At 31.9% G+C, this 23176-nt stretch overlaps 1 protein-coding gene across 1 annotated transcript in view; it reads right to left on the minus strand.

Annotated features, from left to right (window-relative positions):
• The window catches only part of LOC129222917 (cell adhesion molecule Dscam2-like), a 564289-nt gene that overhangs the window by 274380 nt on the left and 266733 nt on the right, over positions 1–23176 (minus strand). Inside the window, 2 exon segments of the mRNA XM_054857478.1 lie at positions 1954–2241; positions 3437–3598. Coding sequence (XP_054713453.1) covers positions 1954–2241; positions 3437–3598 — 450 coding nt within the window.

The raw sequence follows: 23176 nt of genomic DNA on the forward strand, positions 1-23176 counted from the left end.
GTAAAAAATATTTTACACGTATTTTTTACATTCAATGTTAGTATATGCAATGTAGCAATGTTTTTAGTTATAATTAAAATATATAAACGAGTGCTTTTAATATTTTTTAGCTATTGTATGCGCTATTATTCGATTTTTCCGCGTACCGTACTACACTGTTCTGCGAATAATCGGCAGTTTGCTATGCTTGGGAAAGATGACATTAAGATAAACGTATCATAATCACAAGAGCAGACATACAAAAGTGATATCTTTTCAGAAATGTATATAGAAATTTATTTTTGCAAAAAAAAAAAAAAAGAAATGCAACACGTCTTCGAAAAGTTTGTTATAAACGAAGTTGATAACAAAGTAATTTACGGAATATTATATTTCTTTTGTCTTCATTTTTCATTTTTGATATTTTGATTTTAATTTATCCATTTTTTACACCAAAAGCTTACGCTTTAAAACGTAAAAACAACATCTTAAGATTATGAATAAGCTTAACAAGTGAGTTTTATCCAATATGTTTTTTTTCCCTCCCGAGATGAAATACCATGATGTTTAGCCTTATGAAGTATGACAAGATACAAATAAAAAAAATAATTTAGGTCCGACCCGGTTAAACAAAATGTCTAGTATACGTGCTTCCAACAATAGTATAATATGATGTAATTATTAAGAATAGGGTCAAGAAATGAATTGTGTTGCTCACAAGACAGAGGAAAATGCAGTAAAGTGATAAAGAAAGTTTTTTATACGTAGTAATAACTTCAACTTGACAAGACAATTAATGCAAACATAATTCTCATGTATTAAAAGATAATGAGTTAGGAGGGGGGGGGGGATTGCCTAGATTTATTTGGAAAGACGTTAAAGAAACAAATTGAAATCCTTTTGTTTGAGTTTTAGAATAATTTGATTGCTGTTAGCAGTATGTTTTGCTTGTCGTTCAGTAGCGCGCAATGCGTTAAACTATACCGTGCAAACAAATATTCATAAAGCAAATATCATTGCGCTCACGATTAGCCAGAATTACCCCTTAAAATTGATGTGTCCCCAATATCAAAATATATTTTATGAGAGCTATAGAATACAATTTATTTATAAATTATATTTTCCTTGTGTTTTTTTTACTTCTAAATCTTAATGTTAGGCATCACAGTAATAGCAATAAAATTTTTTTAATACATTTTTTAGTTTCGTCAAAGAAAAAAATCTTTAAGCTGTAATTAATTAAACTAGAAAATCGTCTGTCAAGGTATGGCGGATAAAAATTGCTTCTACATTTTATTGAAGCAATTGCTTTTTTGATGATATTTAACAGTCGAAATTTTAACCCTAAATGCCGTAGATTAACCCTAAACTCCAGAAGATAGCATAAAATAGTTAAGTTTACCAAATCCAGTTCAGCCCTCTGGAAATAAAGTTTCCCCTACAAGTCAAACATTGCAAAACAGTATAATCAAAGTATCGTTCCAAGCGCAAGTTTCATTGTTGATGACGTCAGGAGCGTTACTCGCTCATTCGATATTATATATATGAGGCTATTGCTTTCTAATAGAAGAATAATTCTGGAGATTACAATGATTGAAAAAAATTGATTGAATGATAACGTGATGAAATTAAATATATATATATATATATATATATATATATATATATATATATATATATATATATATATATATATATATATATATATATATATATATATATATATATAAATGTTGCTTCGCAGCTTTTATTGACACTATGGACACATATGACCCATCAATTTACTAAACAACTCTCCGGATATAATTTGCTCAAAGCTAGACATTACAAAAAAAAAAAAAAAAATCATACTTTACCCCTAAGATTAGGGTTTTGAAAGAGTTAGCCACATTTTTATTTTGAGATAGAGTTTGTTTCTTATGTTGATAGACACTCAAAGTACTGTACAAAACTTTGAAACAACTTTTAACTCACCATTAACTAGCATGACTGCAGTAAAATTTGCTTCCCCGGCGGCATTTTCAGCTAAACAAGTGTAGTTTCCATTATGGCTCCGTCCAACGCCATTAAACATCAAAGCTGATCCCAGATGCCCCATAATCGACTCCTCTATGTTCAACATCTTCTTATTCAGCGTCATTCCATCTTTCAACCATCGTATAGTAATAGGTGGATCGCCTGTTAATACGCTGCAGGTTACTATTACGTGCATACTTTCTGCTAATTTCTTTGGAAACTCGAATGGGTTAATTTCCGGCTTTTCTGTCAAGAAAGAAAGATCATAAGTACTGACCTAGTAATAACACCATACACACACACACACACATATATATATATATATATATATATATATATATATATATATATATATAAATATATAAATATATATATATATATATATCTATATATATATATATATATATATATATATATATATATATATATATATATATATATATATATATATATATAATATATATATATATATATATATATATATATATATATATATATATATATATATATATATATATATATATATATATATATATATATATATATATATATATATATATAACAGTATGTAAAAGCCTATATTCACTCTATATGTTATCAGCATAAAAAAAAAATATTTGCATTAAATTTTTGATATACCTGACTTATGTAAAGACGATACTTTCTAAAACTATTGAGAATGTAATTTGCAATCACAGCATTTTGAACACGCTTTTTTTACTTTTCTTTTGTTAAACTACTTTTTTTAAAAACATATTTCACAAAGAAGTCAAGATTTTAGTTAGAAGCATAAAAATAGGCACTGTTAAAAAAATCTCTTGTAGTGAAGCTAAAACACAAAGTAACTTCTACTCTTTCCTTATTCTGTTGCAACTAGTATTTTGTTAAGCATTCGTTAAAAGTATAAAGTGTTGTTTTGCACGCTAAATACAAACACGAATATAGATTTTGTGTGAAAAAAGCATTTAAAATACAATAAAAAATGAAGATTAAGCTTAATTATATTGTTCACTTTTTACATTGTGCAAAATATCTAAATGTGAGGCAGCATTACATTAAGTCAGAGTTTTAAGTATCTTACAGTGAATAAAACTATTACATGATCCTTAACTGCCCTTCTTAACTGAAAGAGTGCACGGCATTTCCTTTTTGAAACAATCCTTTTAAATCTAAGTATTATTTTTCTAAAACGTACTGCAGACTCATTAACCTACTGAATCTAACCAAGTACAAATAATGGTAGCTACTCGGAGTATATAAGTGAAATTATAAAATTAATCAAACAAATGCTGAGAAAAATACTCCAAGCAAAATTTTTAGTTTTTGGGGGCCCATCTTCCTCACTCAGTAGAGTGGGACATCTTCCTCACTGTAAACCGAAAAATGTAAATCTCAAGTTCCTTCAAAAATAGTTTTGTGGTAAGGATTTAAAGTAGCATACTCATCACTTTTATGTGCAATTCCTTCTGAGATCTTTCACGTTGCTTGTTTACTGCTGCACAGAGGTAAGTTCCTTCGTCTGTCTCTCGTGATACATCTTTGATGAAGAAACTTCCGTTAGCGTAAACTTGCTGACGTTCATTAAACGGCATTTCTCGTCCATCTATGAAAAAACATGTTTGATAATTTCCATACTAATATATGAGGCAGTTAGAAGCATAGTGATGTAAGTGGAAAATTTCAAGTTTTAAATGAAACGAGTTTAAAGATAGCTTCCTAGGTAGGCTTTCATTGGATTTTTTTTTTCTAAATAATGATGTACAGCAGTAACTACCAGAACTACTAGTGATATATATATCTTGCCCCAGGACAGATGACAGGTTCCCCTACCATGTGTATAGTGTGTGTACCTAGTTATCTCTAAATGTTCATTTTCGGCACTTACATATCTTTGCTTCTCACTGCGTCACAAATGTGTGTAATATTACTGATACAATTTACTAAACAAATAATTACAAACTCAGAAATATGATACTTTTGAAATGTTCTCTGTTTCCCGAAAAGGTTATAAACATTTAGATATTGGCTTTGATGCCAAAATCGATTCAGTTTCTTCGAGTGTAAATCCTAAAGGACGGGTTTTAATCCCAAAAAGATTATAATGAGATTATCTTTTTTATAAATTCATAGAAAAAAAAAAACAATTAAAAAAAACTTTCTTGCAACAGTTTCTCAGGTAGCACTCATAATTGCATAATCGTTATAAATTATTTGTTTACGTTATGACAAATGTTGATGAAAAGTTTAAACATTGCGTTTGCCACATGAGGTTAAATCGCTTAAAAGTTGGGTAAATGCTCGCCTATTCGAAAAAAAAAAATAGATAAATAAATAAATACAGGGATATTAATTGTATAACACGGTTAATTCGTTCCGTGTAATATCGAAACCGTGCTATAAGACACTTTTTTTAAAATACTTTTTTTATTAATAATTTAATTTAATTTGTCATGTACATGTCCTAAATCATGTCAATGTGTACCGTGTAATATCGGAACCATGTTCCGTGCTATATCGAAACCGTGTTATACGAGACCTTGAAATAATGTAAATCAAGGATTGTGTACTGTGTTGCATCAAAACCAAGTCATAAGGTGCAAACTTTATACAGTTGAACCCGCTTAATGGTATAGTCATTTTTCCAAGCAATAATATTCTAATAAGCGAGATATTCCATTAACCGGGATCAAAACAACACATTATTCGTTCGGTGCATTGAACATATATTATAATAAACGGGATATTCTTTTAACCGATATTTTAATAAATGGGCTCTACTGTAATTGCTGAAATTTCGGCTCAATAGAATATACAAACGAAAACTGGCAACCAGAACATATAAAGACCCGCTGATTTAAATATAAGAGTTGTTATAAACAATAAAACTTAATTATTTTACATACCTCAAATTAAAACTGTTGTGCGTAACAAGAAAAAACTTTATCAACTCTCTTTATTAAGAACAAAACGCATTCTATAAGAAAAGGAAATCTGAACTAGCCTAATAATGTTCGCCTGAGCAACAACAACAAAGCAAAATACAAAATAAAATAAATAGCATTATTCTATTTATTTTATTTCATATTTTGTTTGGACTACATTTTTTATTTATCGTTTGCAAAATTTAGCTTATGTTTAATCTCAATGTTATTTTCTTACAATGCATTGAAAACAAAATATTATTAATCTTTTTGCTTTTAGAACACAAATGAGAAAAAATAAAGTATGTATTTAAAAGTTAGTGTTATACGGGGAAAAAGTCAAAGACAGAATTTTTGTAAAAAGTTTCATAAAAGCAAAGTAAAAACTTTTTACAATGATTATCATACATTTTTTAACAGTTTATTGAACAAAAACGAGATTTCTTCTTTTAAAATTCGTGTTGAATCAAAACCGAGTAGTATTTAAAATCAAGTTTTGTGCCGTGTAATATCGAAACCGTATTGTAGAAGTACCGTGTTATACGAGGGACGCCTGTAAAATGAAATGAAATAAAATAAAATATTAGAACTATTCTGAAAAATACTAATAGCGCTATGGGACTCCTGTATAAAATATTGAGTTGCGTTCCAAAATTAAAAAGAAAATAAATGTTTTAATACAAAAAATGCCCTGCACATTATTTCTAATAATACAACTAAAAACTGATGCTAACAAGCATTTACAAAATAAGTACGTTTTTAAAGTCAGGTTTAAAAAGAAAAAAATTATAATTAGCCAACTAGGAGAAGTTTCGTCTCAGAACTGCAGTTTAAAGCAACTACTGTGAATAAAATAAAATTATTTAACCTTTTCTTTGTTTATTTGTTTCCGATATTAAAAAAATGAATAAATAAATAAATTAAGAAAAAAAAACTACTTTAAAAATTTTAGTAACACCAATCGCGAATCAACATTTTTCCACGCCATAGCAATCAAGTTAGGATGACTGATGGTAAAATGTTTTATATTTTTGCTCGTTACTCAAAGTCCATTACTTTGTAATAATTTTTAACAAGAAGCATATTGGAAATAAATTATTTTCAAATAAAAAAGAACCGACTTCAAAAAACAAAGAGGAACTAAAAAGCAAAAAATAATTGGTCATACATACAATTTCCTACCCAAATGTATAAATAAAATTTATTTTACATTTCCAGTACAAAAATCAATTAAGCTAAATACCCAATTATACAATAAACACTGATTTTAATTACTTTACGATGAATTATTTCAATACCTAACTAATTATATACGATTTCTTAATTTTTAATAACCATTTGAAGTCGAGCCTCCTATAACTTACTATTTAACGTAACTGAGTAGGTTTAGTTTTAAAGACTTGCGCGTTTTGTTAAATTAATGTTTTACTCAGGATTTGGTGGGTTGTCAGTTACGTTAGGTAGTAGTTTATAGGAGACCTCGACTTCAAATGTTTATTGAAAATTAAGTAATCGTACATAATTAGTTAGGTATTAAAATATAGTAATTAAAATCAGTGTTTATTTTATAATTTGTTTAGTTTAGTTGATTTTTGGACTGGAATTGTAAAATAAATTTGATTTATACGTTTGGGTAGGAAATCGAATGTAAGTATGACCAATTTTTTTTTTAACTTTTTAGTTCCTCTTTGTTTTTTGAAGTCGGTTCTTTTTTATTTGAAAATAATTAATTTTTTTCATTTTAATGGTGTAAATAATATATAAGTATATAGAAACAGATTATCTACTGTGATGTTGTATATATGAAGATCAAAATACTACTAGAGCAATGATACTAAATGAGTTTCCTGTTTTCTTCTGAGTAGTCTTCAAAATTTGCAATATGACTACTAGTGATTAATACAGGGGAAATATTTAGGGGGAGTACTATCCCAAATCAAGAGCCCCCCTTAAAGGGAAAAATACCCCTCAAAACACCCCCACCACCAAGGGGCACCCCTGATTAATATTAATGTTTTATGGTTCTTTCTTTAACACTCAGTAAAGAAAGTACCTTTGTTTTATGGCAGTTTCTTTAACAATGGATTATATTATTTAATAGTTTAATATTGACACATTAATTGAAGTTTATTGTTTTTTGTCCATAACTTTTTTTCTAAAGAAGAAATATGGTGATGCAAATGTTTAGGACCTAAGTTAGATCACTCCTATCCATTAAACAAAAAAACCATAAAAATCGTTTTACATAGTGGGACGCTATGGATTTACAAACAACAAAGCGCGAGCATGAAATTTGAAAAGTTCCCTCGAATTCTCCAAGATCCCTCATACCCGGATTTGAAGACCATTAGACGACCGGGAGAAGTATACGCTTTCAAAGAGAGAAAAAGAATTTTCCTAATCGGTCCAGGCGTCTTCTAATAATCGGGGAGCACAGTACATAAAAAAGTTCCAACGAAGTCTGTTAATTAGTATTGCCATAACTTTAAATTAGACTGACGGCATCATGAATTATGAAATCTAGAATACTTGTCAAACTTCAGAAATCATACATCAGTTACGGTATATTTATTAAGGAATATAAATTAAATCGTTGGCGGGGGGGGGGATTTTTGTCTTGAATTCCCCTCAAATTGAGCACTAAATATTTTTCAAAACTGAATTATTTAAAAAAAAAAAAAAAAAAAACTAATGACTAAATGAAGTTATTTTTAGCAAATATTTTTTTAGAATAAATTAATAAATTCAACTATTTTCGTAGCAAAATACATTCAATTTACTGATTTGCTACATGAGTAATAAATGAATTAGTAAGACTACAATTAAATTTAACAAGCGGCTCCGTGAAAATCAAACATTCTGATGTGTGGGAATTAAATATTGTTAAGACAAGATTCCTACGTCGAAAAAATGCACCGTTCACCTCAAAGTCACGTGACATGTGACGTGTCGCGCAGCTGGCGAAAGCTGATCTAAGTAGTTCCAACATATGGAATATAAAGTTTCTTAGATTTTTCAGGGACCCCTCATCAGATCCAAACAAAATTAGCATGGGACCACCTGGAACGTATACCCTTTCAAAGAGTAAAATAATTTTTCAAATCGGTCAAGTATTCTTGGAGAAATACGAAAACATACATAAAAAGCCGCAAGACGAAATCATAACCTCCTTATTTGAAGTCGGTTAAAAAGAAAACTACGAAAGGAAAATAAAAGAAATATTAAAATTCCTTACATACTTTAAGGTACTAATTTTATTCTTAGTGAAATGAACAAACTATGCACATTGCACGTGCAAAAATGTTTTTTTTTTCCCTTTTCTTAGTTTATATATCCTTCAAAGAACGGCTTAGTTACAAACATTAAAAAGTTCTTATAGTATTAAATAAAAAAAAGTGATTTAATTGCGTTGTTCTTCATAAAATACAAGTATAAACTTAGTGAAGAAAACGCTTTTTTTTCATCCAAATAAATTTAAACAGAAATTTAAACGATTATCTAACAAAGACGATTTTTCGTTAAAAATGCAAGAATATTTTCAAATCAGTTTTCCCTGAAAATGGCAACATTAGCATCAGTTTTATTAGTTGAAAAATGCAAGGGAATGAAGTTATTTATATTTGTTTTTATCCTTCTAAAGAGTATAAAAATGTATATTTTATTTCGCCTTGTGATTAAAAATATACATGGTTTGATATGGCTTTTCAAACAAACAGAATGCGTTGATAAATTATATTAGTATACTGATTATTTTCTAATGAAAATGACCTAGTTATTTTCTAATGAAAATAACTAGGAAAAAAAGGAAACCATAGTAAAACTATCGTGTTTTTTACTTAACTACGGCTGTCAATCAATATGACATATAATCATACAATTCCTTATTGCTTGCATATTACTACTGTTATCAAAAATAACTTCAAACGCTTTGGTATTCAATTTAAAAATGTGTTTTTTCAATTTTCGGTTGCAAAAATATGAAATTTAATTATACATTTATTGGATATTGATTACTGTTTAATGTATTCTTTAGTTTCCACTGTTTTAACTTCGTTTTGCTGTTTTTTATGTCAGCGTAATAGTTTATTCATTTGTAAATCAACTTGTCCACTATTTTATCAAACTATTACTTTTCTAAATTTTGTTGAAGGTTTTATAAATATGAAATGAACTAGTAGACCCTCGTTTTACGCTTTTCCGACTACACGCGGTTTAAGATTTGACACCTTTATTTCATTTTACGCGGATGAGTTTCGGTTTTAAGCGGATGCGGCAATGAAAACAGATAAATTTTTCCCCTCTCTTAAAATCCAAACTCCTAAAGATTGCAGATTACGCGTAATCAACTGCAGTTTGGCGCGCTAATAATCGAGCTTGGGTCACTGGAGCAAATTTTATGCGATTGGTTTCAGAGCTCATTTCAGAAGTAAAGTTATGTTAAACTCACACAGCTCAGGGGCCCTACAATGATTATCTCTAGAACGAAGTCGCTAGCGAGAAAATCGGTTTTTCTCGGCACGTGACGTCACATTCCGTGACGCGGCGATTCTGCCTACCATGAAGCTATCCTAAACGTCTTTCTGCCGACTTTAGCTGCCGAGAAGGACCATTCTCGTTTTCACCCGGTTGACAGGTGGTGAGTTGGCTTTCTCGGGAGGTGAGAAGTACTTCCTAGTCAAGATGGCGGTGGCCAGAGAAGCATTGTGACTGTTTACACTTGCATAGTGATGGAAATTTTGCAATTGTGGGATTTAATGCTTTTAATTTTGCAAAAGGAGAAGTCTAGGAATTATTGCAGCCAAGTTACTTTTAATAATAGTAATATCATTATAGGAACATGGTTTTCATTAAACACTGACGCATTGTTTAAATCGGTTAGTAATTTAAATTAAATATCTTCGGTTTCAAAATATTATGAACATATTTTCGTTATAGAGTGTTACGAACATATTTTTATTAGGCTCATTCCCCGAATATGGATGTTTTTAAATAAACATTAATTATGATGAGTGCAAATAGATACACTTTTTAACAATTTCGATCGCGAGAAATGACTCATTTCTTGGTTTACATATTGGTGCTTCTGCCTTTAAATTACATGTTTTGATAGTTTTGACATGCATGTTGCTGGATTCAATTTTGCGACGTTAAGCAACGTTGCTCTACAGGTAGGCGTTTTCTAATAACTGAGAATATTTTTACAATCCAACCCCCCCTTTATTTTTGTACATATAATTTTGTCTTAATAAATAGTAGGGTATGACATTTGGTCAGTAGACTTTGGTTAATAGGACCTCAAGATCCTTAGAAATTTTTCACCAATCAAATATCTTTTAATTTTACATTTCATAAAATATCAATCTTTATTTTTCGAATCAAATTGAATTCAGTTATTTTCCCGCAGTATGTTTACACATTGTTTTGTTGTAACCTCAGTACAAAATCAACGCGAAACACTTTCCATTTAATTAATTTAAAGAAATAAAGTTTAAAACCCACAGCACTTTTCATGTTAAGTTATAAGTTATACACTATTCTAGCAAAATTGATTTGCTGGACCACTGTTATTTCATTAGAAGTAATGAGAAAGGGCATTGTAGTCAATTCAAAACGATCGTTTTTGAATTCCCCAGCTATATTATTTATCTATTATTCTTCAAATTTGCATTAAATATATATTTTTCTTTTAAATATATTTCACTCTATCTATTTGAAAATCCCTGATTGAATAGATGGGAGTAAAGGCTATAACAGTACCCTGAATAGCTCCCACCACTCAGAAAAGAACTTAATTTAGAGCCTGTTTATAACATAAGATAGAATTAAAAGAAAATAAATGCATAATCATACAAAGAACAATAAACACAAACAATGCAATAAAGTACGTCTAATTTTATAACGGAACCCAGGTATACTATATTACAAATATGCTACTTTATCCTAAATTGACTGCAGTAGAATTGAGTATAAAATTTTTTAGCCTTTTCTTAAACAAATTTCGATTATTAATGGTTTTTAAAAAATTGGGTAAGGTGTCCACAATCTTGGTCCGTAAGAGTTAATGCCATTAAACAATGGATTTGTTTTTGCGTTATTGGTATAATGTATTCACGGTTTCTAGTGGGGTAATTATGGACCAAAAAATTCTGTCAAATGGTTCTTAAAAACCCTTTGTTTTGCTTTTCAAAGATAATTAAGAGCGAGTTCATCGTTTATTTTTTAAAAAATATAACAATTACTTAGGGTTTTTTTTTTTTTTTTTTAAATTATTAAACAGATTCCACCTAAATATGTGGCGCATGAAAGTTCATGCCAAAAGAGAATTCTTTGGTGGAAACGAAGATTAACAGTCACTATAGTTTCAAACTAAAGCAACCGTGCTTCGCAAATCTGCATTTCTAATTTTACGAAACATAACCGTAAGGGTGAGTCATTATCAACGATTTAGGGGGGGGGGATAATCTTAAAAGTAGACCATTGTCAAATTTTATTCGCTTACTTACCGTGAAAAGATTTTGAAATCTGATGTATAATAAACAAAAGGCAAACAAAAAGGCACTGTGCATTTTAAAGTATTCTTTCGAAAGAATATTTTTAAAAGAAAAAAATAAGCCAAAAATAAAATTAATAAAATGCGTAAACACAAAAGAAAAAAAAAAGTTGGTTATGACATATCAAGAAATGTATCTGCCAATTTGTTAGGCCATGAGATAACTCCTCGGATCCCGAAACGCCGTGGAATTAAAAGTTGCGGATCCCCGTTGCTGTGGACGAAAAAACTCAATAAGTATGGGAAACCGCAAATGCCGTGGGAAACGGAGATGCAAGCCTCTTTTGCCGTGGGAAAAAAGAAATCCAGTCTGACTGAAGCGATTCTTTTCCCGCTTCACGAGTAGTTCTCGGAACGCTGGAAAACGAGACAAAATACTCACTCGATACAATGGTGGTAAGAGCAAATGGGAGGAACCGACTATTTTCTCGGTTGTTCTCGCTTTTCGTGATCGAGAAAACGTCGTCACCAGAATGGAACGTTACTTACGTTGTAGGGCCCCAGAACTCACTGGAAGAAGAGTTTTTAGGAGTGACAAAGGAAGCCAAAACCAAGGAAGATACCGACGTCGGTGACGCAGAACCAAAAATGTTCACATTGGAAATTTTGAGCCATTCCTAGACAATAGAAATGATCTTTCTGATTTGTTAGTGAAGGAGGATTCTATCATTGAAATGTAGTGCTCATGGATGCGTTAATGCTCTACAAAAAATTACAGAGAAAAATTCTTAAAGACTGCCAAAAGACTATCATATCCAGATCCTCTTTATAAACAGAACACGAAAGTAATTTATGTTTTTTTATGCATGTTTTGCATAAGAGGCGATATAAGAACACAATAAACTTATTATACAATTAGTCATCACAAGAATGAAGTATTTTGTCATCTATGGAACCAACCCCCTATTTAACATTAGTATTAGGTCTCAATTTACGCGGTTTCGATTTACGCGGCATTTCTGTGGAACGTCACCCCCGCGTAAAACGAGGGTCTACTGTATGTCAACAAAGGTTTGAAATCATTATTTGATAGGAACATAGTAATAGTATTACAATTTCTGCAAAAATTGAGATTTTTTTTTTTTTTTTTGCTTAACGGTTTTCTCTCAAATTGAACCCTTTAATAAATTTCGGCTGCAAGTTCTGTTTTGTCTTCTCTGTTTTGCTAATTTACTATATTTATTGTTTAAGCTGCCAGCTATTCATTCTCGTTGCTTTTACCGGATATCTTTACTCACTATTTTGCACTGAAAAAAGGTTTTTCTTGAAACTCTGAAACACGTGCATGCATTAATCTGCTAATTTGTGCGATAAAACCTTGTTCATTTTCTTTTATGTCATACATTTTGCCAATTACTTTAAAATTCTGTTCTGATTTCTCACCTTTATAGAACAGAATTAGTTTGACAAGACGAAGTTTTTCCAAACCGTTCTTGCTGTTATGCAGCAATCCCTCTCATTTTTTTAGAATACCAACTTAAGTAATCAGCATAACTAAAAACTATAAAATCAGTCGGAAAATAATGTTTATAACGATAACTTTTAAAATAGTTGAAATATTACGCTGAAAAAATCTTTTTGAATTGATTTTTGCTGAAAATAATTTGAATATTTGAATGTGGAAACGAAGCTGCTTAACTTAAATACAGTGACTTATGAAATATATTGCAGCATAACTTACAAAATAATGGTTGTCAACAAATTATTTTAATTATCATAAAGTTACATTAAAATGCTCTTCTCAGAAAATAAATATATTTTTTTTTACATTAAAAAAAAAAACACTGAAACATGCATTGCTTGTTCTATAACTTAGATATCTAATTAGAAAACGTATACTTTTTATAAGTGCTCGAAATTCGTTTAACTTTTTTTCTTCCGAAAAACAAATGTAAAACGGAAATCATTTGGGGCAGTGAGAAGCAAATTGATGTAAGTGGCAAAAATTAAAAAATCGGAGATAACCAGTACACATGGTAGGTGAACCTCTCCTCTGTCTTGAGGCAAGACATCGTACTAGTAGCCTCCATAGTTGCTGCTACACAGCATGATTTGAAAAAAAAAAAAATCAATAAAAGCCTATCTAGGATGTTATCGTTAAGCGCATTTTACTGAAAACTGTAGAACGTCCACTTACATCCCTTTGCTTCTTACTGCCTCATTTGTAACGACACTTCTTTCTCACCAATTAACGAAGGAAAGATCAAAAAATTCGTAGGCGTTTCCTCTTAGATCTCACACCCGTAAAACCCCATTAATGACTGAATAATACATGAATGTATTAGTTGGACGAAAATATGAAGAATGTTTTGGTTCAAAGTTATTATAAGGAAATAACTCGACGATTTTAGATTATTTACGTAGAATTAAAAAAAAAATGCTTCATACAATACAGAGAAGACCGTTATTAAGAAATTGGAGTGTATTTTATAAGTTAGAAGTTATAAATAATGCCCATGTCGAATACTAAAGAAGCATATAGCATTATTTTTCTCTCTTTGGAAAACAATCAATTCTTTTATCTATAAATCACATTTTTGTAATGATTTAAAAACCTTTTGCTGCAGTAATGCTGAACCACTTCATTTCGAGGATCTTTTGTTTATCTGAGAGGCATGTTGAACAACGTTGGACATGTGCGGCGTGCTTGTGGCGAAAATAACGCAAAACATGATGTCTCATACTTTTAAATTCGTTGAAAGTGAGTGTCGGGCTTGGATTCGTACTGAAGAATGACCTCAGTATGAAGTTATTATAGGTAAGTATGAAAAATTCTTTTCTCGTATAAATATAAAAGTAGAGTTTTCTATGATATATATTAAGTCTAAAAAACGGCTTTTAGCTTTTTAGACGTACCTACACCAGAAACCATTACGATACTTCATTTCGTTTTTTAAATTATGCAGACATAACCATTCCGTTTTAAATGTTCACGTGGCTTGTTTTCGTATTTTTAAAATGGAGGATACAAGGAGGAAATACATTTTGATGAGTGACACATAAGATACCGTAAACGCGCGCTACTTTGGCCCAGATTTTCTTATTCTTTTCTCAATAATTTTCTAGCTATTCAAATTTCCAAGCTGTGAAAACTTCATGAAATACACCGCCAGCTCAATCATTTTCAGCCGAGGACTGCAGTTTCGTGCTTATTAGCACTCTTTAGCCCTGCTAATGGGCGGTAATTTACTGAATATACCATGCCTTGCCATCAATTTTCGAGTTGAACCGAACCATTGCTTCGGTCGCTCGTCTGGTCTGTGCTAATTCTACATTAGCTACCAGTTTGTTTGGACCTCTTGGCTTCCATAAGAGGTTTTCCATCTCCAGCTCAGTCACTTTCCTATACCGGGCTGGTGAGTGCTAATAAGCATGAAACTGCAATCCTCGGCTGGAAATGATTGAGCTGGCGGTGTATTTCATGTATTTCTGCTTTAGCCCTGGCTAATGGGCGTAATTTACTGAATGTACTGTGAAAACTTGTTTTATTTATCTAGAGGATCTCTTAATTAATTTTTTGAATAGTATCAGTTTGTTTCCAAGTATTTTTACCCTTTATTAATGTTTTTTCTTTTGGCCCTTCTGTTTAGGTGGTTTGGCCCAAAGTGGTTTTCGCTATTTAAATTCATTGTAGGTAAAACTAACCAGAGTCAAAAAAATAATAGAAAGAAAAATACATTTTACAAGAAGTTAGAATCACACATATTTGTTTCAAGAAAAAGTATTATTGTTATTATTTAATGTGTGTGCATACCTTGTTATTGTTTCAGAAATTACAGACGGAGAACAGTCGTATTTTCATTCGTTTTGAATGTTTAATTAATTTACTAAGATAACACCGTTTGAAAAACAAATTATCCTAAATGTTCAGTCACTCCCGAAACTTGTTGTAGGTTCCATGCTCTGAACATGTAGAGAGCTGAGCTAAAAAATGTAGCAATGTTTGTAAGAAGTAGATGCAACTGGGTATACCTTTTTCTAAACCTCCTGCAACTTTTAATTCCTCTTCATCTTCCATAATGAAAGCCATGTAACTGAGCCCTGATGAATTGAATCTGTAATCTCTCTCTTTATCCGTTGCCGAGAATTCCCGGTTTTTTCTTGTGTTTTTCCTGTTTAGAGTCTTAATTTTAGCTATTCTTTAGTTTTCCAAATCTCTCTGGCAGATTTTTTTCAAGTTTTTATGCTGGGTGAAAGTAGGTCCTTATTTTTAGGTGAAGAGATATGTTGTCATTGCCATTTTTTTAAAATGCAAGCAGAAATGAGAAGTACAACTTTACTACGGCATAGAGTACTAAATAGTTCTCATAAAAAGGTACTAAAAAGACTCTTAGCTAATGTAGAACTGCTTCTACGTGGATAAGTGTGAAAGGTTTTGAAGGCACATGTTAAAGCACAAGTAGCGCAGAACCACTTGCGTTGCTTCTTTAGTATAGCTATAGAACTGCTTGATATACATGATTGAGTGCTTGGGGATACTCTGTAGAGGAATCTGTCAAAATATGTTTAAAAGATTGCGCCCTTATGATTGACAGAGGATTTTGTACATTTACCTTCCTATTTGGGCCAAAGAAGAACCCTAGGACCAAAATTCCCCGCGCTTACGGTAACAATGATGACTATACTAGTAATCAGCCCTTGTGAAAGGTTATGGATTAGATTGATTTTAGATGTTTTCCCCCTATTTTCTAAGATACTAACATTTTCTTATATAAGGTAGGCAAGCAGAAAGGGGCCAGTGTTTTTGAAGTAAAAAATTCTCAGAACTTTAAATTATGAAATGTTTTTATTTTTGAGTAATCACGATTGTTTATTGTTCTCACTTGACTGTTTTTGATGTTCCTTTGATTTTTCCCACCGCCACCCTCCGCACCATCACCGTCGACGGGCTCCTCACGATGCTGCTCTTATAGCGAAAGCCGTCTCCAGGTTGCATCCATGTCCTACACACACACGCGCATACAGACACAACTACACACACACACGCACACACACACAAACACACACATACAGCCACACACATACAAACACATACACACACGCATACATACAGACACCCACACATACACACACAAAAACATACACACACACATACACACAACTATCCACACATTCATGCTTGCACACAGACACAAACACATATGCCTACACACATACACCCCCACACACACATTCATACACACAACTACCCACACACTTATGCCAGCACACAGACACAAACACACATGCCTACACACACATACACATAACCCCTACAAACAAACACATACCCCCACACACAAACACACACGCCTACATACACACTTGTGATTGCGAAAAACATAATTTGAATTCAAGATGTCAAAATTAAAATTAATTTTTATTTTATTTATTTATTTATTTATTTTATTTTTTTATTTTTTTTTTGTCTTTAACGCAAATAACTTCAGTTCATTTTCACTTGAATAAATTTTAGAGAATTATATTTTTTTGTGGTGAAAACAATGGCACTATTTCAAATCAGAATCAAATGAAGCCAGGTCGTCATAGGATCGAAAAAATATTTATTATATTTTTCCTTTTAATGTCCTCCTAATTAAACTTTTTTAAAATAACCCTTGTATAATTATTAAGGAAGCAAACATAGTTTTCCCACTAAATTATTTGCTCCAGAAAAGTGATTTTAAGATGTGGAACAGCTGTGAAATATTGTGCTCCATAGGTGGCACGCACTTAACAATTTTAAAAAAGTATCAATACCAAAAAAATAGGGCCAGCTTTAGCTCACCCCTACCTTTATAATATATACCTTTCTTATATATATATATATATATATATGTGTGTGTGTAATTTCAGAGTCACAGTGACAAGCAGAAGTACTTTCGCAAATAGATACAATAGTTCTATGAGTTATACTGCCCCTAAGCAAGAACTAGACGAAATATTTGTGCCATAGAACGGATGAATGAGGTTTCGTATCAAAATAAGAGAAAAAAAAAAGAAGAAGAAACCAGAAAAGGAAAGATCTTAGCCTGACGAAAGAAAAGCTTCAAGAAAGAGGCCGCAGAACAAAAAAGGCGCCAAAAGCTATCATCCTCGTGGTATTCCATCAGCCGGTCAGCTGAACGCACAGATACCCCGGAATAGAAACTTCCTCGGTTGTTAGGGCGAAAGAGGGGAGGTGGCCCCTAACAGAAAAGGGACGACCGAAAGGCTCTATCAGTCCCAATTCTCAGCCAGTTGATCTCAATGAGGTGAATGAGGTTATCGTGAGCTGGCCAGCTGAGGTCCTTTAGCTACAAGGGAGAACAGAGTCGAGACGGGATGGAGAATATCTATTACCGAGCGGGAGGCGTGAAAAGATTGGACGGGAGATGGGTGGGTGGAGTGGGAGGAGGATTTGTTCCGGATATGCCACCACAAAATAAAGGGGAGTATTGGTTTGTCGATAAAGACTTGAAAGAATTTCTGGTAATCCTTTTCCAACTTTGGGCTTGCGAGAAATCAGCTGAAAATTGCTAGAGGATCCCTTTGAATGGTAGGTGGAATGGTTGAAGAGGGGGGAGAGAGTGAATCATTCTATATAACAGTATTTGGCTTTAAACTTTTTTTTTTATTTAAAGAAATTGAACAAATGATGGAACAAAAGCATTTTATACTTATTTAACTGTAGATTAAAAAATTATATAATAATTTATGTTAACATTACTAAAATGTATAAAATGGCGGAAATATAAACTAAATCACGAAAAAGAAAAAAAAAGTAAAAAGAAAAAAAAAACCTATGAATTAAATTTCAGAAATAGCAAACATATATAAAATAAGGCCATAGACAATGGAAAACAGTGTAGGGTGGTAGCTGTTTTGTGGTGCTAAGTATAATAGTCGTAGCTGCAGCAGAGTTCAAAATTAAAAATTGCTTTTTATAGTTTTACGCTTCGATTCAGACGCCATTCCGGAGCTTTTTTTTTTTTTTTTATATTTCCATTTATATCTCCCCATACAATACTGCATTTAGGTAGAATGATTCCCAAAGAATCATCTCGTTACAATAAATCTGTTAAAAGTGCACACACAAGTTCTGTGCTTGCCATGACATTCATGTCTCCTCTCAGTAAATAAATTTAATGAATAATCATTGATTTCCGTTTACAACCTGTATTCGTCAGAAAGGGGTTTTGAGCAACCAACCACTCGTTTTTTTTTTTTTTTTCATTTTAGATATTATTCTTTCTTATATTTGAGGAATTCATACAGACATTGACACGCGCATTCATGTAAATATTCGTTTTTAGAATACCAATCACTACATTCCAGCTGTGAGGGCTTTATTTTTTTCTCTCAGCATTTGTATTTTGTGGTAGGTTTGACTCCCACTCTCGCCTCGAATTTGCTTCTGCTTCTTTGGGATGTAAACTGTTTCCCGTAAATCTATCAATAAAATTGACCTTTCCGTATGTAACGAAACCCTTGTTACCTTTTTTCCTAGTGCTGTAAGTTTCACAGCAAAGTTAGAAACTACATCTTGTAAAATTTATAGCTGTATGCTGTAGGCATCGTAGGACTCGTCAGACCAGCTTCTTGTAGCACTTTACAATAAAATTGACGGCAGGGTCGATGTCAGTAAATTTTGTTTAGAATGTAAGGTTATGGGAAAAGGTTACGCATTTTTACGATAACTAGAAAAGATTTTTGCGTATAGTAATAGATAAGTTATCAAATTGTTCAGAATTAAATTATGCATAACATTTATTTTCCCAGAAAGTCGAAAATGTTAAAGGTTGTTGAGAAGTCCTTAAACCCCATGAAATTAATATTTAGCATTTAAAGGACGTCTGCATCTTTAATATAATCGTTTTCACCTCTGCGTACAATATTTTCATTTCTAAAAGGATTACCTGCTATATCATTTTTTTAACAGTATTGTCCAAGTCATCGAAATTATTTTTCAGTAAGTCATACGAAGCATAAAACAGCATACTAATCTACATAAAAAATATCAGCTTCAAACTATCATTTACATTTAAATTGATTTACGTGTTTATAAGCTCAAGTATTTAAAAATTTTCTAATCTACTCATGGGTAAAAAGCTTTTCATCAAGCATGCTCATAAACTGAAGAACTCATTACAATATAGCGAACGGAGGCGAAAGAATGGAGTTTCAGATTGTACCAGAAGCTGACACTTCATCCATCTTGTTAATGGGGTTGTCTTATATTTAATTGCTTCGCCGATGACAGCTTCGGAGATTGTGCCATGTGAAGCCACTGTCCTAACAATTCAGGTGCGTTAGTAAGAGTGGTGCTTTTCCACACAATTATCAAGCAGTCTATTTTGTTATGTGAATTTTAATTAGATTTGAAATTACAGTTGTAATAAATGACTCAGGTCATATAATGTATAAATGAAATTCTGTCATAGCATGAGAAAACGCTAATTTTATTAATAACAAATGAGTTCAGTCCTTTATATACTTAGTAACTATAACAAATAAAGTTCGGATCCTTTTATCCTCACTTGCATACAGCTCGATAAGAGGTACTTTGAAAAGAAAATACGGTGAAACACGATTAGAATGTACTCGAAAAGCATATGCATGTCTACGACGGTATTCAAGAACCCTCTAGACAAGGAACCGATAAATAATGTTACTTGGGGTCCGAATAATATTGGAATATTTTGTCGAGATCCAGAAGAATTTCTTATAACCTAACCTAACCATTAAAAACCTTAATCTGTCATGCCATTAATTGGAAATTTTTAGAAAAAAGTGGCAACTAAAGATATTGTTGCCTGCCTAAAAATATTTTTTAAACATAATATACTTGTGCAATTTATACTTTCAAAACATTTTTGCGGTCCAGTTTTTGATTTTCTACAATTCGGACCCGGATCACAAGCCGCGATTTCTCTACCTTTAATGTAGACTTGAAGAGCTGGAACTTTTCTTCTAAACCGTAAAAAAAGAAAACAAAAAACGGATTTCGTAAATTCTGTTTTTTAGGGTAACCTCACATCACTTCAAATTATTTGAGTTCAAGAAAACTAGCATACATTGGTGTTGCATTCTCCTGAAAAGGTTATTAATTACATTTTCAACTCTATTTTACAAAAAAAAAAGTTGGCAATATTGTTTTTGAAACATTCAAGAATTTATTTAGTTCAATATTTGATAGCTATTTTTACAGCTTGTGACTTAGCTTTTAATTCATTGCAATATGCTATGCAATGTTATTAGTGCTAGAAATTGTGTAATATTGTGATGTAGAAAAAGAACTTAAAATCAGACGTTTAATTTATTTTCTTCAATGGTGCACTACTTTTTTAAATAATTTATTTTTCATTTCATTTCTCAATTTTGTCTTCGAACTAAGTTAATAATTAATTTTAAATGCGTGCAATAATTATTATTTCTGATAAATACACAAAAATTAAAGAGTTTTTCTTCAATTTTTATGGACAAATGCAACTACTAAAACATAAGTGGGGCAGTTTAAAATTAAAAAACTAAAATCAAACTAAGTGATTGTAACAGACAATCAGAAACGAAAGCATCCCGAGTAGCATCAACTCATCGGCCGATCATCGGCCGTTCATCGAAATCCGATCAAACTTTGATCGGTCGATGATCGGCCGATGATCGGATTCCGATGAGTTTTCATCGGAAATTGCTCCAATATGTCTCATCGACAATAGTAGAATCCGATCATCGGAATCCGATGACTTTTGCTCCCTATACCGATGAGATTTGGAGCAATATACGAGCAATGCTGTTCTGAGGCGATGAATTTTGGATGAAAATACGATGAGATTTGGAGCAATATACGAGCAGTGCTGTTCGGAGGCGATGAATTTGGGATGAAAATACGATAAGATTTGGAGCAATATACGAGCAGTGCTGTTCCGAGGCGATGAATTTAGGATGAAAATACGATGAGAAGTAGTAACAACTGCGATATAGGGACAAGCAGGAGGGAAAAAAATTAACAGTGGGATCCGCCATCTTGGATGATCACGTGACCCTTCCGCCATCTTGAAAACTTTCAGGAGGGGTATGTTCGAATGACGTCTTTTGGGACAATTATTTAATATATTTTAATTTTTTTTTAATAACTTGCTTATTTAATTTCTAATTTAACAACTTTTTATGAACGTGATTCATGAGCTCACTCTAAGTCGCTTTAGCCGGGATCTAACCCTAGACCTCTGGAATACGAGATTCATATGCTAACCACTAGACAAGTAATGCTTTTTCCAAGGAGGAAAATAATGTATTAAATGGAAAATCATTTGTGGCGCCATCTATCGAGGGGCAAGGCCATGACAGATTTCTGAACGGAAAGTGAGAATTTTATTCACTGAATATACTTGTGGCGCTAGCTAGTGAAAAGTCGGAGTCGATCATTTTGCCCGCAAACCAGGGTTGGCCGAATTGGACCCAATTGGGTTGGACCCAATGGGTTTTTTTTTTAAAAACCCACTTAAAAAAACCCATTATTTAACCCACTTTTGGGTTTTTTTAAATTTTCTGAGAAGTTTTTTAAAAAAATAATTAATTTAAATACTTTCACAATTTAAACTTCTTTTTTATTTGTTCTTCACCACCACAGACAATGAACATAAAAAATGAACTTTGAACTTTAATAGTATTTCTTAATTCTTAACGGCATTAAAAAATACGTCGAAGATTTTAAATAAATGTATTTAACTTTTTTCTTTAATTGGTCAATAAATAACTCAAATTATATTGACCAAGTCCTGTCAAGTCTGATTTTCTCAATATTTGTAGATTGTACAGAGGAAACTAATCTAGTTAAAAGGCTTTCATGTGAATTATTTTCTGCTAACCAACACGTCACAAATCTCGAATAAACACAAGGTATATTTTTTAGAAATAATCAGATTTTTCAAACGGTCGACAGAAAACAGAACGGGTACAGTATTTTCATTATCTTACGAAAAGTTTAATATTTCTTACTCTGTACACAGAAATAGAAAAACAGGCAACATAAAATTCAAAGAAATGTCTTGATTAAGCTGGAATTTCGTAAAAAGGGATTTAAACTACTTGAGGTTCTACAGTAGTTTTGCATAACAAAATGAAATACAATAAAGTAAAATGCAAAGAAAAAATGTAGTAATTAAAAACAAACAATAGATTTTATCACTTGAGAAGTAACTTTGCCTTAACTGTTGGCAATAATGGAAAATTAAAAAACCTCAAACTTCACCATTCTTGGGTTTTTTCGTCTTTTATACTTCTCTTCAGAAAACGCTACATTTTAACTAGTTTTCCAGCTTTTTTTACTCGAAGACACTTTTTACACTTTGTCCATATACTTACGCTACAATATGCTACAAGTACCCCACATTTTCCCTAAAAAAGACAAAAAAAACCCACATTTATTTTTAAAAACCCAACTTTAGTTGGTTTTTTTTTGGGTTTTATTTAAAAAAACCCAAAAAACCCTGGGTCCATGGGCTTTTTTGAAAAAACCCGGGTTTTTGCCAACACTGCCGCAAACCGAGTCGGAGTCGGTAATTTTGGGAGTCAAATTGAACTGAGTGGAATTGTTTTGGAGATAGAGAGAAATCATTTAAGAGTCAGAGTCTCATTTTTGTTCGCAATTGCAGTTAGGTAATCGGGTTTGGAATCGTGGAGTTAAAGTTGAATTGATTTTGCAGCAAATCGGAGTAAACCCTTTCAAAATCCAGGAGTCGGATTCGGA

The sequence above is a fragment of the Uloborus diversus genome, chromosome 5 (assembly GCF_026930045.1).
Source record: "Uloborus diversus isolate 005 chromosome 5, Udiv.v.3.1, whole genome shotgun sequence".
NCBI lineage: Eukaryota > Metazoa > Arthropoda > Arachnida > Araneae > Uloboridae > Uloborus > Uloborus diversus.